Source organism: Elaeis guineensis, chromosome 11 (genome assembly GCF_000442705.2).
Source record: "Elaeis guineensis isolate ETL-2024a chromosome 11, EG11, whole genome shotgun sequence".
Taxonomy (NCBI): domain Eukaryota; kingdom Viridiplantae; phylum Streptophyta; class Magnoliopsida; order Arecales; family Arecaceae; genus Elaeis; species Elaeis guineensis.
The window spans coordinates 117,359,799-117,374,706 of NC_026003.2; the positions used below are offsets into that span (position 1 = coordinate 117,359,799).

Consider the following 14,908-nt stretch of genomic DNA (forward strand, 5'->3'; position numbering starts at 1 on the left):
CAATAGTTTGTAACAAAAAAAAAATGAATGAAATGCTACCTGATCTGCCTGCAGTTTAGTTTATCAAAATTGTTAGTAGGGTTTTGATGCTTCAGTTGGAGAGAAGAGAAGATGTAGGAGTTTTGATGCTTCAGATCTTTGCAAACTATTGTTTCTCTTCCTGAGATCTATAGATCAAAGATCAGAAGTCTCAAGTTTGTTAAAGCCTTCACAAATAACAGGTTTTCCAACAAAACAAGAAGAGCAGTTCACATCATTGGAAGTCCGCAGGAGCTACTGGCTGATCGGCATTATGCATTTGTCCTCCTCCTCCATCTCCTTGTCCTTCATTCCGCCTGATATTTTTGATTTTATGCATATTTTCCGCATTGTACAGGAATTCATCGTTCAAGCCTTCGGTGCGTATGTTCCATTTTGCATAGGATTTCGTCATCGAGTCCGCGTTTTCCGACAACAACCTAGTCTAGGCCTGGGTACACCCAAGAAGTACGCAGGTTTTATATGAAGAGCCCCTGCTGGACACCACTGACTTCTGGGCATGTTTGGTGAGGGGATCTGAGCTAGGAATGAAAATAAAGAGGTACTTGTGCGCGGCGAAATCCGAGTTGTAATGGGTTGAAATCGAAATTGAAAAGATCAATTTTTTTAAAATATTTAATTTATAATTAAAATTAAAATTAAAATTAAAATTTGAATTCATAAAAGAGAGTAGAAATTGAGCTCTAAGTATATTGCGTTATTCTCGTATCATTTCAAAATCAAAATCGGAATAAAATTTTTTCTAATCAAATGGTTAGAGTAGGAGTCATCCATTCCCATTTCAGACCTTCACTCCCTCCAACCAAGCACTTCTTAACTGATTTCTATTTCAAGCATTTGATTGAAGCATCTTATTTTGATTCTTATTATGGAGAAAAATAAAAATATCTTAATCTCTCCAAGTCTAATCTTGACTCTCCCATAACATTCAAATCTTACTAGCTTAGAGAAGTGATTTTTTCTTAAAAAAATATTTTATTTTATTAATTTATTAATATCTATTTTATATATTTCAAAAATAATTAAAATAATAAAAAATATATTTTATGTGGATTATAAGCTTTTTTTTTTTTTTCAAATTTGAGGTTCTCTAGTCTTGTTTCTTTTTCAAATCCTCATACAACAGATTTTATTTCTAATTAAAAAAATAATATTCTTATATATTATTGTTGGAAAATCAAAAAAATATTCAAACTCAATTGATATATTAATAGAATAAATATTTAAGCTGTCATTAATCAAAATTATTTTTTAGCATTTAAGATGGATCTATTTTTGAAAGACGACATCAATGGAATAAATATTAATAAAATAATATTTAAATTAATATTAATTAAAATTATTTATTAGCATTTAAAATAAATTTTTTTAATAAATAAATATAATAATAATTTCAAGTTTGAGCATTATAAACTGAGCAGAGTTCAAATCTCTAACTCCTCATCTCGATTTGATTCGATTGTATCTTTAGCCGAACAATGGCCTAAGTAATCTTATTGTTGGTGTCGGTAGTAAATGGTAGGACAAAGGACGCTTAAGAATAAATATCTTCCAGATGTGTTTGGTATTTGCGCTCCTCCTCCTGCTCCATGCCCATGGTGGGGGGCTTCTCCTCATCCTCATCTACCCCATCCTTGGTGGCCTCCTTGTTTCAATGCTCCCTGAACGACCAAATCAAGTCCCTGCACTCCTAACCCGCCAACACCGAGCCCATCCTTCTCTCTCGTGCCCTCATCGAGATTTGCTACGAGATCTGTTCTCCTAACCCCAACACCAACGCCATCACCCTCAAGAAGCTCACATATCTCTCCTCCATCTACGACCTTGATGCCTCCTAGGCCGCTTTCCATACCCTCAAGCTCCTCCCTTCCACCTCCCCCCTCCACAAGCACTTAGCCTACCTCACTGCCTCTCTATCCTTCCACTCCTCCACCATTGATACCCTTTCTCTCTCCACTTACCAACTCCGCAAGGATCTCTCCCCCTCCCCCTCCTCCCCCTTCCTCGACCTCGTGCCCAACCTCATTCCCCTCCTCTCCCCTTGCTCTAGTCGCATGATTACCAACACCAACAACAATAATAATAATTTTTTCCCTCTACTAACGGGGTATCGCGCATCAATGCCGATGTCTCCATATATATATATATATATATATATATATATATATATATATATATATATATATATATATATATATATATACTATAGATTTTCAATTTTGGCTTTGGTCAAGAATCAAAGGCGTGTTTGGTTTGCAACCAAAATCGAAATCAAAATCGAAATAAATCAGAATGGCCATATCTCCTAATGTATTTAGTTTGTATCTTGAATTGGAATCAAAATTAGAAAGGGATTTGAATATTGAGAGAGAGTAGGGATTGATTTAGAAGGATTGAGATATTTTCATTATAGGAAAAATAGAGATTGAATTCAAAATGGGAATGAGATTCTTCTCAACTAAATAGATTGCATGATAGCCACTTATTTCTATTTCTAATTCTATTTTAAAGTCCAATTCTCTCAAATCAAATATGTCCTAAATATATTAGGAATATGACAAATTCAATTCTTATTTTTATTTATTTCAATTTCGATCCTAATTTCGACCGCAAATCAAACACATCCTTAGTTCAAATGGCACAATCCTTGCCAAGGGGCAAGGGATAAGGATTCAAGGCCTGCTGGGGTTCCTGAACAAGCTTGCCGAATCCTAATGTCCAAAGACGGTAATCCCCAAGTGCTTTCTTCATTTATAAACCATGGGCTTCCTGGTTCTCTCGTTTACGGAAAATGTTCTTTGGGTCCAAAGGAAGTAACCCATCCGATGGAACGCTCGATGAAACCCACCAACTTCAGTCAACACGCCACTCCAATAGCCACAACTTTATCCCGCTTCCGTGTCCCTTCAGTCGTCCATATTTTCACTTGGTATTGGCTGTGACTTCTGCTCATCGTAGCTAGCTAGATTTCAAAATAACTTCTACTTATCCAGGAGCACTATTATTAATAGCCATTTTAGGAACAATGGCACGTGCACAATATTAGAATGTTTACGAAAACAAAATTTTGAATCCAGTTTCATCATGCAAGTTTGAAGTATAAATATTATCTTTGTTTTTTTGGTACAAATAAATAAATCTTTTTGTTGGTAAGAATAAATAAATCTTGTTGATGAATACTTTACCTAAGTAAAAGAGAGAGGAGGCTATTATTCCGGGAGAGACACGTGGGTATAGAAGTTGGGATCAGATAAATAGTTATTGTACCACGTGATATAGAATAAATTCTCAGAATAATAATATAAATCAGGTCAAATTCTAGATAAGGGTAAATCCACTTACCAATGGTTTTCTTTTGGACGTAAAACTCTTGTGCCATGTTATTTTAACAGACATGTTTTTATTTTTTAATTACCACCGATGTATTTATATTAAAATATTTTTTTTCGATTTATTAAAAAAAAAGATATGTTCGAAAGAGTTAACCACCAACAGGACAATCTTCTTATAACCAATTACTAGAGTCTGTACTTCACCTCCTACATAAAAATTAAAAAAAAAAAAAAAAAAAAAACAATTAACGGATCCAATCCCGATTTCCTGCGCCTTCTCATTTCAACCTTCCCTTCACTGCGACGCGCACTGCCCTAGCTTTCATTTACGCCCTCGCCGACATCAAGCCACCGCCCCTCCCGCTCTCACGCCTCCATCCCAAGCCCCGATCGCCGTGCACCGCTCCGGCCTCCCTCCACTTATCTCATTGTCTCTCGTCTTTCCGCTTCCCCGCCGCCGTCGACCTCGCCCTCGCCGAAGGTATGCCTCCTCCTCCTCCTCTATCTGTACCGTTCTTGGATGAGTATTCTTAATTCTAATAGAAATCGAAACGTTGTGAGAATTATTGATTTCTAAGAAATATTTTATCGAACCCTGGCCGTGGGGGCGCATGGAATCGCAATCTTGATTATATTGATCTTTTCGTTGGATCTTCCATCGTATCATATTCTTCTGTACATATTCACAAATTATGCTTTGGATTGCTATCGAATGTTAATATATATTATCGAATTATAAATGAGTAGTTAGCCTTTTCTTTGTGATGCCCACTGCCGTTCTGTTGTAAATCTATGGCTTTTACCAGTTTGAAGTTTCTTATCATGAGAATACTATCTGTCAATTATTAATGGAGGTTGATGATTTCTGGTTTCTATGTTAGCACTTGAGATGTTGGAATGTTTGGGCATGAGTTACGGCATGCTGTTATGATGATAAAAGTTGGCTGGTAATTCTTTTTTTCTCAAATTCCCAGAGAGAATTCATGAGTTATGATCACATTCATTCTGTATGTTGTATATATTATCTGGATTTATAGGGAACTCTGAGATGTTTGGAAGGTTATTTCTTTTTTTTTTTTAATTAGGCTAGTTATGACGTATGTGCTTACGAACATCAGCACATGTATTTTGTGAAGATGATTTTATATGAATTTGCAGGGTTAATATGCTAAACACTTATTTTAACAATGGAAGATGACATAAAATGGTGGCTGTGTTGCAAAATTTACATCCATAAACAATGTTCATTATATTGTAGTGTACATATTGACCAAATAATATAGTGGCCGGATCAACTCTGGATTTACGTGCAATATCTCTGTTCTTCTAGTCCTTCATTTTCTGTGCTCCAGGACATAAAATTTTTTAGTACTTATCTTTGTGTGGATCCAAGGATGATTTTGCTTATGTTCATTTTCTTGTAATTTTTATGCATTTATTCTCGATATCTGGAGTTTACTTTGTGAAATATGCACTAGATTTTTTGTTTTTAATGGTCTTTGATGAGGTAGACCTAGGCATTTTTGGCCTGACCTGCTTGACTCAATGAAAAGACAGGCCAAGATGGGACATAACAAGCTTTAGCTAGCCCATGCGCCGCTATATAATTGATGGATATATTTCATTATGTATAAGAGATATAAATATAAAACATACCCTTATTCAAACCCCATCCTTCCTTTCACTCTTCTCTTTCTCCTTTTTGTTCCCTGCTCCCTCCTTGCCCCTCTTACCACCTTCCTCCTTCCTGCCCCTCTGCCTCATGCTCCCTCATTAGCAGCACAAACCACTGCTGTATTTCAATTCCATAGGTAGGATTCCTGCCACTTCTGAGCATCTCTTTCTCTCCCCACCCTACCCTCTCTACCTTTTTCCTTCTGCTGGCTCCCTTATTTCCTTTGCCATTGGCCCTTGCCCTAGGGTTCCACTGATTCAGATTATCCCAGGCCTAGAAATTTAATTTTTTGGCCCAAGTTTTGGCTGAAGAAGTTAGTCCCAAGGCCAGTCGAGGACAGGCTAGGGCAATGTTTTGGTTGCTGACGCGAATATCTACCTTGGCCCATGGGATCCCTCATCTAGTACAAGATCTGGCTTAAAGTTGTGATTAATTTTCTTTATTTTCAGAATTTATGCTATGAGGTCTTCTCTTGTTTTGTCTCATTAGTTTTGTGCAAATTGAAGGGGGATATGATTATTAGGCTATAATACTATATCTTATATAGATTGTTGTTTTAGAGGAGCTATGTAAAAAAAAATTACTGGATTTGGATTCATGTAGACACCCAACAAGCTATTTTTATTTTTAAGATAGGTAAATTTGGTTGTTTCTTCTTTTATTTAACATGTGTATGCTTTTTAATAATAAGATTAGTTTTTTTTTTTTTTGGTTAGGATTCATGCTTCTGGGAGCTCTCTTCATAGGAAGGGCATGGAGATGTCCTGAATCTCTGTGCTCATGATTTCACATAGCTTTTACTTTTCTGTTATCCATTCTCGTTTATAATGTGCATTCCATTGTGTTCGGCCTGCTTTTATGCTGATCTTTGTTATTGTGTTGATCTGTTGTTAGTTGTTTTTTTTGTTTTTTCTTTAATTTCCTTAACCTGTTCTTTGCATAAGATTTAGTAGTATCTTTGTTTTATCATGGCATGAAATTTTATTGAAACATTCTCAAATTGTTAATAGAACAGTTTGCATTGCATCTGTACTCTCTGTTGCTGACTAGACCAAAGCATAAACATGCTGAAATCGCTCAGTTCTTTATATTCATATGGTATAGTTCCAAACAAGGTTTTTGGTTCCTACCTTTACCTTCGTATATGGGGTGTGCTGCATCAATCCAGTACATACTGTTACAGTACAGTAACTTAATGTTGTATTGTAGCAACACATGGTAAAATTGCTGTGCTGATGCCAGTCTGTTCCAAGGGGGTCGTGTCTTATTAACCTGACCATACCAGTAAAGCATGGGTACAGGTCTAGTACCAAAATTGAAAACCTTGTTTCTAACCATCCTTAACTTTAGTTATTAACTTAGATGTCTGATTCTTATCTGGACTTGTGCTTTAAGGATATTAGATTAGTTGCTCGTGCCAATAGTTATATCCAGTAAGAGAGTCAAGAGCTACAAGTATCAACTTCTGATGCAATTCATACTATTAGGGAACTTTGAGAAGGTTGTTTGGTTGATTACCAGGAAACATGGTGCAACACTTAGAGCAGTTAAAACAGATCAAGTCATATTTTGTTTTTAATAGACACCTAGTCCTTTTCCTTGAGGTATTTGGTATTTGATTCTTTAAATCATCTCTTGATGGAAGTTTTAACTGTTTGGTTTATGGTACGCAAATATGCTCCTGTTAGTTGAAGTTGTCATGATGAAGCATATATAGATAAATGCTAAACCACATTAGTTTGTGATTTTTGATATATTAGTGGTATAGTTTGATCATATGTATATCAATATACTTGTGTGCATTTTGTTATGCCATACATGTATTGCTGATATGATTCTTTCCTAAATTTTCTCTTTTTTCCTTTGTTTTCTTTTTTTTTTTTTTTTGGTTTTGGTTTTGGCGGGGGGGGGGGGGGGGGGGGGGTGCTCATCTATCAATTAGATCACAAAATCCAGATACACAGGGGAGTCCTGCAACCAGCTGAAGAATTGGGATTTTCTTAAAAAGTCTAAACCATTGGATCCCATCTAAGGGTATATGACATGGATTAAGGTCCACCGATGTGTCCTGTATTATTTCCTTGGACTTGAGCAATGACCATGGAGTGAGCGCACTCTCCATAGGGGCTTGAACTACTCTGAGGTGCAGCAACTTCACTGGTTCGGAGGGAAAATGGATCAGCACCCCTCTTTGGCCCCATTTCCTACTTATTCCTTCAATACTGACCTATTTTCTCACTCTTGTCTTCCTTATCTTGCACTTCTTGACAAGGCCTTCAAGTCTGACCTCCACCATTGGTCTCTGGTCATATTGTTGGGTCCCACCATTGAATTTTGGTTATCTTCATGGTATATGTTACCTATCTGCGGAGTCCTCATTTCCAGTTTGCTCTTCTATAAAAGAATATATTCTTCTACTTCTCCCTATTCTTCTTTTTAGCATCTTTCCTTGTTCCTGTGCAGCCATTCCACAATTTTCTCAATACTTAAAACTGAAATCTAACCAAAATCTTAGCCATACCTCAAATGGTAACCTGATCCTACCAAAGCCTTATTCATACTTCCATCTTGCTGAAGAACCCTAGTCCTGATCATGATCCGAACCCTAATCTTGATTAGGACTACTATTGTAGCTCTCTAGAGGTTTGGACTATGTTAGCTACCAGCAGTACAAGAGAGAGTGGATCAAATGGCAGTGAGGAGTTCAGAGTGAGGAACTTCAAGTCTGCCAAATTGCTTCTGTACCAAGATGGCTTGAAACCAAGGCCTTGCAATTAATTGCCAGATAAATAACATCCTGCTATTTCTACATTCAAATTCAGTGTTTTGACTTAGATAAATCAGAAAGCTTTTATCTGTTTGATTGCATCAACTGTGTACCACATATTGGTAGGTAATTTTGAAATTATCTGAACAGAGGTGTGCATATTAATGTTTGATGAGTCTGATACATATTATCTGGTAATCCACTCCTGGACACTATCATCTTCTTCAGTGTTGTTCCACCTATGTTTTATAATGCTATGGGAGCCTTTGGATGCCATAATTGATTCTGGATTCTTCACGTGCGTCTGCAGGAAGCATTGTCAATTAAATGGGCATTAATTTGTGATCCTTGTTACGCTAAGGTTTTCTGTTTCATTTTATATTTTTACTTTGTGTCTTGAAATTTCGTTTTTTTTTGGTTGTCATTGGTATTATAATATTATCATTTTATGTTCTTTAAGTTTTGCATGATTTTTTGCTTAATTTGGTCTTGTTTGATGGTTAGGTCGACTTTATCACCAAAATAACAAGGCATTGTACAAAGGGGATTTTTTGCAACGGACCAATAAGCGCAGGTTCTTAACACTTGTAAGAGCTGAAATTACCCCTCCAGATTTAAGGTAAAGAAACCATTCCAAAACTTGTGCAGTTGTTTTTTATTTGCTTGAATAAAATTTCATCTAATGGGTGAGGATGCTAACCTTTAGTATATCTTCTAGCTGGCATATAGTAAATTGCAGTGTGGCTTGTATTCCAAATGAAAAGTCCTGTGTGTCTCAGAATACATAAATACTAATACATAAATACTAGATGGTGTTGCTGGAATAGGGGGAAATCTTTTAAAGCTAACCATGCCCCTGCAAAATACAAGTGCTTAATTATGTATTGATGAGTCATTCCAACAATGACATCAAATACATGAGCTTATTGATAGTCACTTATTGATATGCATGAGGTTCCCCATTAGGCATTTTTCCTTTTCCATTGATCATTATTCAATAGATACATGACAAGATCCAAATAATGTGAACTCTTTTTGTAGAACTAACTATTCTGTGTGTTCTGAAACTATTGGAAAATAAAGAATTGATTCCTGTTGACATTTGAAACCTAATGAAACAAAAGAGGATTGATTCCCTGCATATAGCTAACTGCTAACATACTCCATCTAAGAAACCTTCAACCTGCTAATTAACCATTACTAATAACGTGGGCACATAACAAGTCATATGGTCATCTGGGTATTGTATCACTCCTTACCTTGCCCTTTCAGGTTAACTACTGAAAATTATCAGGTACAGATATAGTTTTCAGGTAGCATCTTTTTGGTTTGATTGCGCCATTGAACTATAATTTCTGTAATTGCATTATTTTGTCATCTTACTATGCAGTCAGTGTGAGCATATTAAATCTAATTCTGAAGTTGAAGAGTAGGGGTTTGGATAGTGATTGGTGCTCCTACCTTTTGTTTCAGCTGTCATGGATTACAGTGATGAATTTTGAATTAGTGGTGACTATCCTTCCATTATTGAGGGGACAGTTCCCCTTCAATCTACTTTGCATCAATACTAGTTATTTCTCCTTATCATTAGGTTCAAAAGGTTACTTTAGTAACCCAAGAGAATTAATGGCACATAATGCACTTCTTTGTAGTTTCTATTGGGCTTTGGCTTAGGAGTGGGGCCAAGATTTTTTCATTGGTTGGGTTTTTTCTTTTTTTTTTTTTTTCCGTAAATTAGTTTAGTCAAGAAATGAATGCAGGTGCATTTGCAATCGTAGCTACCGATATTTTGCCATCTTGTGTGGATAGCTGCCTTATGCCATCTAATTCAGGTTTTTTATCTTTATGACATAATTATATGAACTATGAAGTCTCAACACAAAAATAAAGAAAGCATTAATGCAGCCAATAATATAACTGAGAAAGCAATTTGTGTTGAATACTTTAAGATTGAGTGGATGGTAGACCTTCTTGGTAGAATAGTGTTGCTTAAAGAGTGATTCAGTGAGAATTGAAAGCAGTAAACCAAGCGCCTAAGGGAGTGGCCAGAGGGAGAAAACTTATTAAGAGGTGTGGCATGACCTCATGGAACAGGTCCCAGAAAGATCCTGTCTAATTAGGAGTGCCTTCACTTCTGAATTGGCTTTCATGAATCGTGATCAATGCAGAAGACAATTAAGCTAGTTTGCGAAATAGAATAGAAGATGTAAAATATGAACAAGGAAGAAAATTGTGAGAGAACAAGCCTTGAATGATGTTGGATGAGATATATAGGAGGAATGTCACACCCATAGTTGAGTTATGGAGATGTAGGAAGGGGCATTGGATTTGTTTGTGTACGTAGAGATACATAGAGAGAGAGAGAGAGAGAGAGAGAGAGAGAGAGAGAGAGAGAGAGAGACTTTTTGATATAAAAATACTGAAGGTCACACTCTCGCTGTAATAGGTACCCACTTGGGATGCAGCCCCTGGACAGTGGAGAGGTGTGGATTGGGTATCTTAAGTAGTGGGTACTTTCAATATTTTTGGTTGAGAACCATGTCTAATTGAGAGGAACATCAGTTGTAGATCAGTTTAATGAAGTGGCGTTTTAGCTCATTGTGAACTAAAGAGGTGGGTTTTCCAACCAAGTTGAAGATAGTGAAGGGGTTTGTGAATTGGATCCAGGCACAATTATGTGGATAGGAATAGAAGTATATCAGGGTATTTTCATATTTTGAGTTTGCATGGCCTGCAGCCTCCTGCCTAGCTTCACTATTAAGTTAGCTTTTAATGGACTTGCATTGAGGATGGAGTAGCTGAGGTTGGTCAGAGTCGGGCAACTTGGAATGCTTTCTTGCATGTTTTCCATTTTTAACTTATGGACAGAATAATAATTGTTTGTTGCCCTGTGGAGGAATATGTTGTAAGTCCCATCCCACTTATTATACTGTTCTAAAGCAGCCATGGTATCATGTTTGACATTGCCAAAAGAAAGTAGGTGGAATTGAGGTTAAGATTTTCATAGCAGCATAGGCATCAGGCCTAACCCTAGCACTATGTGCTGAGAGGATTTAACTATATATTGAACCTTGTTCCTAATATTTCCTCTTGATTATACTATCTGAACCACATTAGCAAAAGCCACTCTACAGGCATGATTTGAATAGATGCTTTAACCCTGGCAAAATGAATTACTGAACTGGCTACACTTTGTCGATCTTCATAGATGTTGTGAAATTTTGGTCCTGTTGTTATCATGATAGTGGACATCATTGCTTGTGATGCAGGCTTGAACTCTGTGCCATCCAATCTACAGGTAGCAGATGGAGCTAAGTACAATAAAAGATGCATTTGACCGAGTTGCTAAGAAGCAAAAGCTTTCATGCTCTAAAACTCTAGAAGTTATTGACCTGGTTGGGCAAGAGATAGAGCAGGCAATGGCAAAGATGCAGTCAACTGATAATGGGGCAGGCTGCTTCGACCAGAAATCCATTCTTTTGGAGCTCAAAACCAAGCTGAATGAAATGGTCCCAATGAATCAACTTGAAGGATCTCAGAGGGAGCTAAATGTTGGGCTTGTCAAGTATGCAAAGATTCTTGAGAAGTACTTCAATCCAGACATATCCAAGGCATATCGGAATATTGACTTTGACATCCATATAGTAAATCAAATCATTGCGAGTCACTTCTATCGCCAAGGCCTGTTTGATCTTGGTGACTGCTTTGTAAGAGAGGCCAATGAGCAAGATGCTGCTACTCTGAAATCTCCATTCCTGGAGATGTATGGTATACTTGAAGCTATGAGGTCCAGAAATCTTGAACCCGCACTGAATTGGGCTTCCAAGCAGAGCGAAATGTTACGGCAGAATGGGTCGACCCTCCAACTGAGGCTTCACCAACTGCAGTTCGTGGAAATACTACAAAAAGGAAGTCGAAATGAGGCTCTGAAATATGCAAGAACATACCTGGCTCCATTTGCTTCAGTGCACAAGGTTGAGATTCAAAAGCTAATGGCCTGTCTTCTGTGGGCAGGACGGCTTGACCGCTCTCCTTATGCTGAGTTCTTGTCCCCCTCTCATTGGGAAAGGTTGGCTGAGGAGCTCACCCAGCAGTTCTGCAGCCTTTTGGGTCAGTCCTATGAGAGCCCACTTAGCGTGGCTATAGCAGCAGGGATCCAAGGGTTGCCAACTCTACTGAAGCTAGCAACCGTGATGGCTGCAAAGCAGCAGGAGTGGCAGGCTATGAAGCAGCTGCCAGTGCCTGTTGATCTTGGGAGGGAGTTCCAGTTCCATTCTATTTTTGTGTGCCCGGTGCTGAGGGAGCAAGGAACTGATGAGAACCCGCCGATGCTGATGCCTTGTGGACATGTTCTGTCAAAGCAGTCGATAGTGAAACTGTCAAAGAGCAGCACACGGCCATTCAAATGCCCCTATTGCCCGCTGGAGGCAACGGTGGGTCAATGCAGGCAGCTTCACTTCTAACAATTTGTGGGTCAACGTGGCAAGGGTTGCCAATGGATGATGCCCTCCTAATGTTAGCTTATGATATTTGAAATCTAGGCTATGGTATGAAAGATGGTAACATGGTTCTTTCTGGATATATCCTGCATGTTTGAGAATCTCCCGATATTTTGTTGAGATTTTCCAGAGCTTTATATGGAACTTGGATGTTAATATGTAAATATGGACATCTTCATGTTTCAATTTTTTTAATCAATATCTTGAAAGTTACTTTCCTTGTAGGTTCAGAAATTAGAATAGCAGTTCAATGTTTTTTTCACTTTGAAGCGATTCGTCCCGATGAAGCAGTTTTGTGATTAAATCCAACCAAAGATATAGATGCGATGGGTCACCAACCTTTCTTAGTATGTTGCTTCTTGTGATTGCTTACTGCAATGCAGAAGGTAACCGCCTTGATGCTGCAATTTAGTTGGAAAATTTTGATATTAGGATTTCTAATGCTTGGATGGAGACGGTAGGGGATGGAGTCTCCAATTGTTTCTGGAAGTAGCGACTTTCCCGTTCTAACGGCAAGCAGCAGATTGGTGGGCTATGATTGTCGTCTTATAATGTTATTCAAGTACTGCAGTCCATAGTGAGTTTCTCAATTGTCAAAAACTAGTTCGAATGCAAGTTTAACAGGCAAGAACAACAGAATTTTGCAAGGATGATATGTTCCGGATGAAGAGATTGTTCATATTTTATTTGCTTCAATCTTCCCATGCTTGCCAAGGATGCTTGTTCATAGATGGACCGACATCTGCGTATCATCTTATGTTCATAGCACTGCCAATAGAAATCTGGCAAATGGTCAAGGCTGATGCCCGGCATGTGCTCGATCAATGGGATAGCCTTAGGCGTCTTTGGTTGCAAAAGTTTCCTTTGGCTTGATAATATATGGCTTTATCTACCAGTTGCATTTCCAAGTATTGGGGAAACAAAAAATGGAGGATTACCCTATCATAGAAACAGTTCAAGAGGACTCCATTAACCGTACACTTGCTCTAAGGGCAACGTTTGCAGAACCAAGCCCTCCCACCTTGGTGCCACGCCGAATGCAAGTGTATCAAGTACAGAGATATGCCAAGCAATTGCGATGAAATTTTTGCCCAGATTTAAGGCCATTGGCTCCCTCTGAGTGAACTGTAGTACGTAAATGAGAAGTCTAAATACAGTTAAGGATGACAAAAGGAATGGTAGAGGAACAAGGAACTATTTCCCATCAATGTTGTGGAGTATTTCCTCAAGTCGAGTCCTCAGGCATGTACATTGTGCTTTTGTGCTGATAGCCCTTAACATGAACATTGCATGGAACTTTTCTGACAATCATGCACCTAACTATACAGAAGATAGTTGAACTGCTTCGTCCTGTGTGTTCGCTATCATAGTTGCATCAATCTCTCACAGGCTTCTACAACGAGATTCTCAAGGTCTAGATACAGTCTTTTCTGTTCTTTCCTGCAAAACTTGCATATAGTGTCTGGAAATGGTTTTGTTTTTCAAAACTATTCCATTTCTTGTATCCAGATACGTATCACTACTTGTCCCGGTAATTCTTTTACCAAAGAGCTGCGACCACATGGAAGAAATCATGTTTAACACCATGCTTTTGGTAATCCATAATTGATTTTGTGTGCAACATGCTCAATAGATCTCAAATACAAAAACATCTGACCCAAACCAAAAAGGAAAAGAGATCGAAAGACAGATGACATTTAAACAGAAAGAAGAAGATAACTAGGTCAAATATTGCACCTTGATTGAAAGCCCTGTGCCAGGTATTTTTAATGTTTCATGGTCCAAAATATGCATTTTTTTAATGAAAATTCTTTTCTTTAATACAAAAAAAAAAAAAAAAAAAAGAATAGCCTGTATCACACTACAAATTGACAAACAAAATCTTAAATGTACCAATATAATATATTTTTATAGTTGATATGCAGGCCAGAAAAAATGTATCAAATTGTGGAGAAAAAGATCTGAATATGAAACTGACAAAGAAGTTACATAATGCTCTGACATTGGTTATTTCGTATTCATGGAACCTGCTTATTTCATATTCATGGAGTGACGAAGCATTGGGCCTAGCTGGATTTGAACCAGCGGAACTGGGTATATTGATTAAGATAATTTCCACATATTTGATGAAAAAAATTGGTCTGTGAGAAAGGTTAGATAACAATTGTTTGCAAAACTAGTTTAGATATCTTCAACATGCACTAAGTTTGCAAGACAAGCTCTCCACCATAGGGGATTAGAATAAAAAAAAGTAAGACAGTCTGTATCAGTATTATTTTGACGAATGTGAAACTATTACTTTGGAAAGAACCTAAAATTCAACAAATCTTGAAAACAATAGAGAAATGAGAATGAAAGTATGAACCAGTACAAAAAGGATAGCTAATGAAATTTTAGATATTTGGTTCCTTATTCATATTTTTGAGAATAACTACAGGTCAATCCAGTTAACTAATATGGAAAAAAGTTCAGAGATTAGAATAGTTAATGCAAATAGAATGGTTTAATTACAAAGGTGATTGGGTTAAGAGGTAGAGAAGGAACTGGCAGCCTACTGAGACTGGTAATCTTGGATGGTGAGAGAGTTTCTTGAAAG

At 37.5% G+C, this 14,908-nt stretch overlaps 1 protein-coding gene across 7 annotated transcripts; it reads left to right on the top strand.

Annotated features, from left to right (window-relative positions):
• Nucleotides 1-3,594: 3,594 nt before the first annotated feature.
• On the top strand, nucleotides 3,595-12,530 carry LOC105053928 (protein RMD5 homolog). 7 transcript variants are annotated; one of them, XM_073246024.1, is made up of 4 exons: nucleotides 3,595-3,852; nucleotides 4,253-4,318; nucleotides 8,318-8,432; nucleotides 11,112-12,530. In XM_073246024.1, the coding sequence occupies exon 4, from the start codon at nucleotides 11,119-11,121 to the stop codon at nucleotides 12,274-12,276; it is 1,158 nt and encodes a 385-aa protein (XP_073102125.1). In that variant the 5' UTR covers nucleotides 3,595-3,852; nucleotides 4,253-4,318; nucleotides 8,318-8,432; nucleotides 11,112-11,118; the 3' UTR covers nucleotides 12,277-12,530. The 7 variants fall into 7 exon arrangements, with proteins under 7 accessions (XP_073102125.1, XP_073102123.1, XP_073102127.1 ...); XM_073246021.1 differs by having other exon boundaries at nucleotides 3,596-3,852; nucleotides 11,083-12,530; XM_073246023.1 differs by lacking the exon at nucleotides 4,253-4,318 and adding an exon at nucleotides 8,124-8,174 and having other exon boundaries at nucleotides 3,596-3,852; nucleotides 11,083-12,530.
• Nucleotides 12,531-14,908: the final 2,378 nt, after the last annotated feature.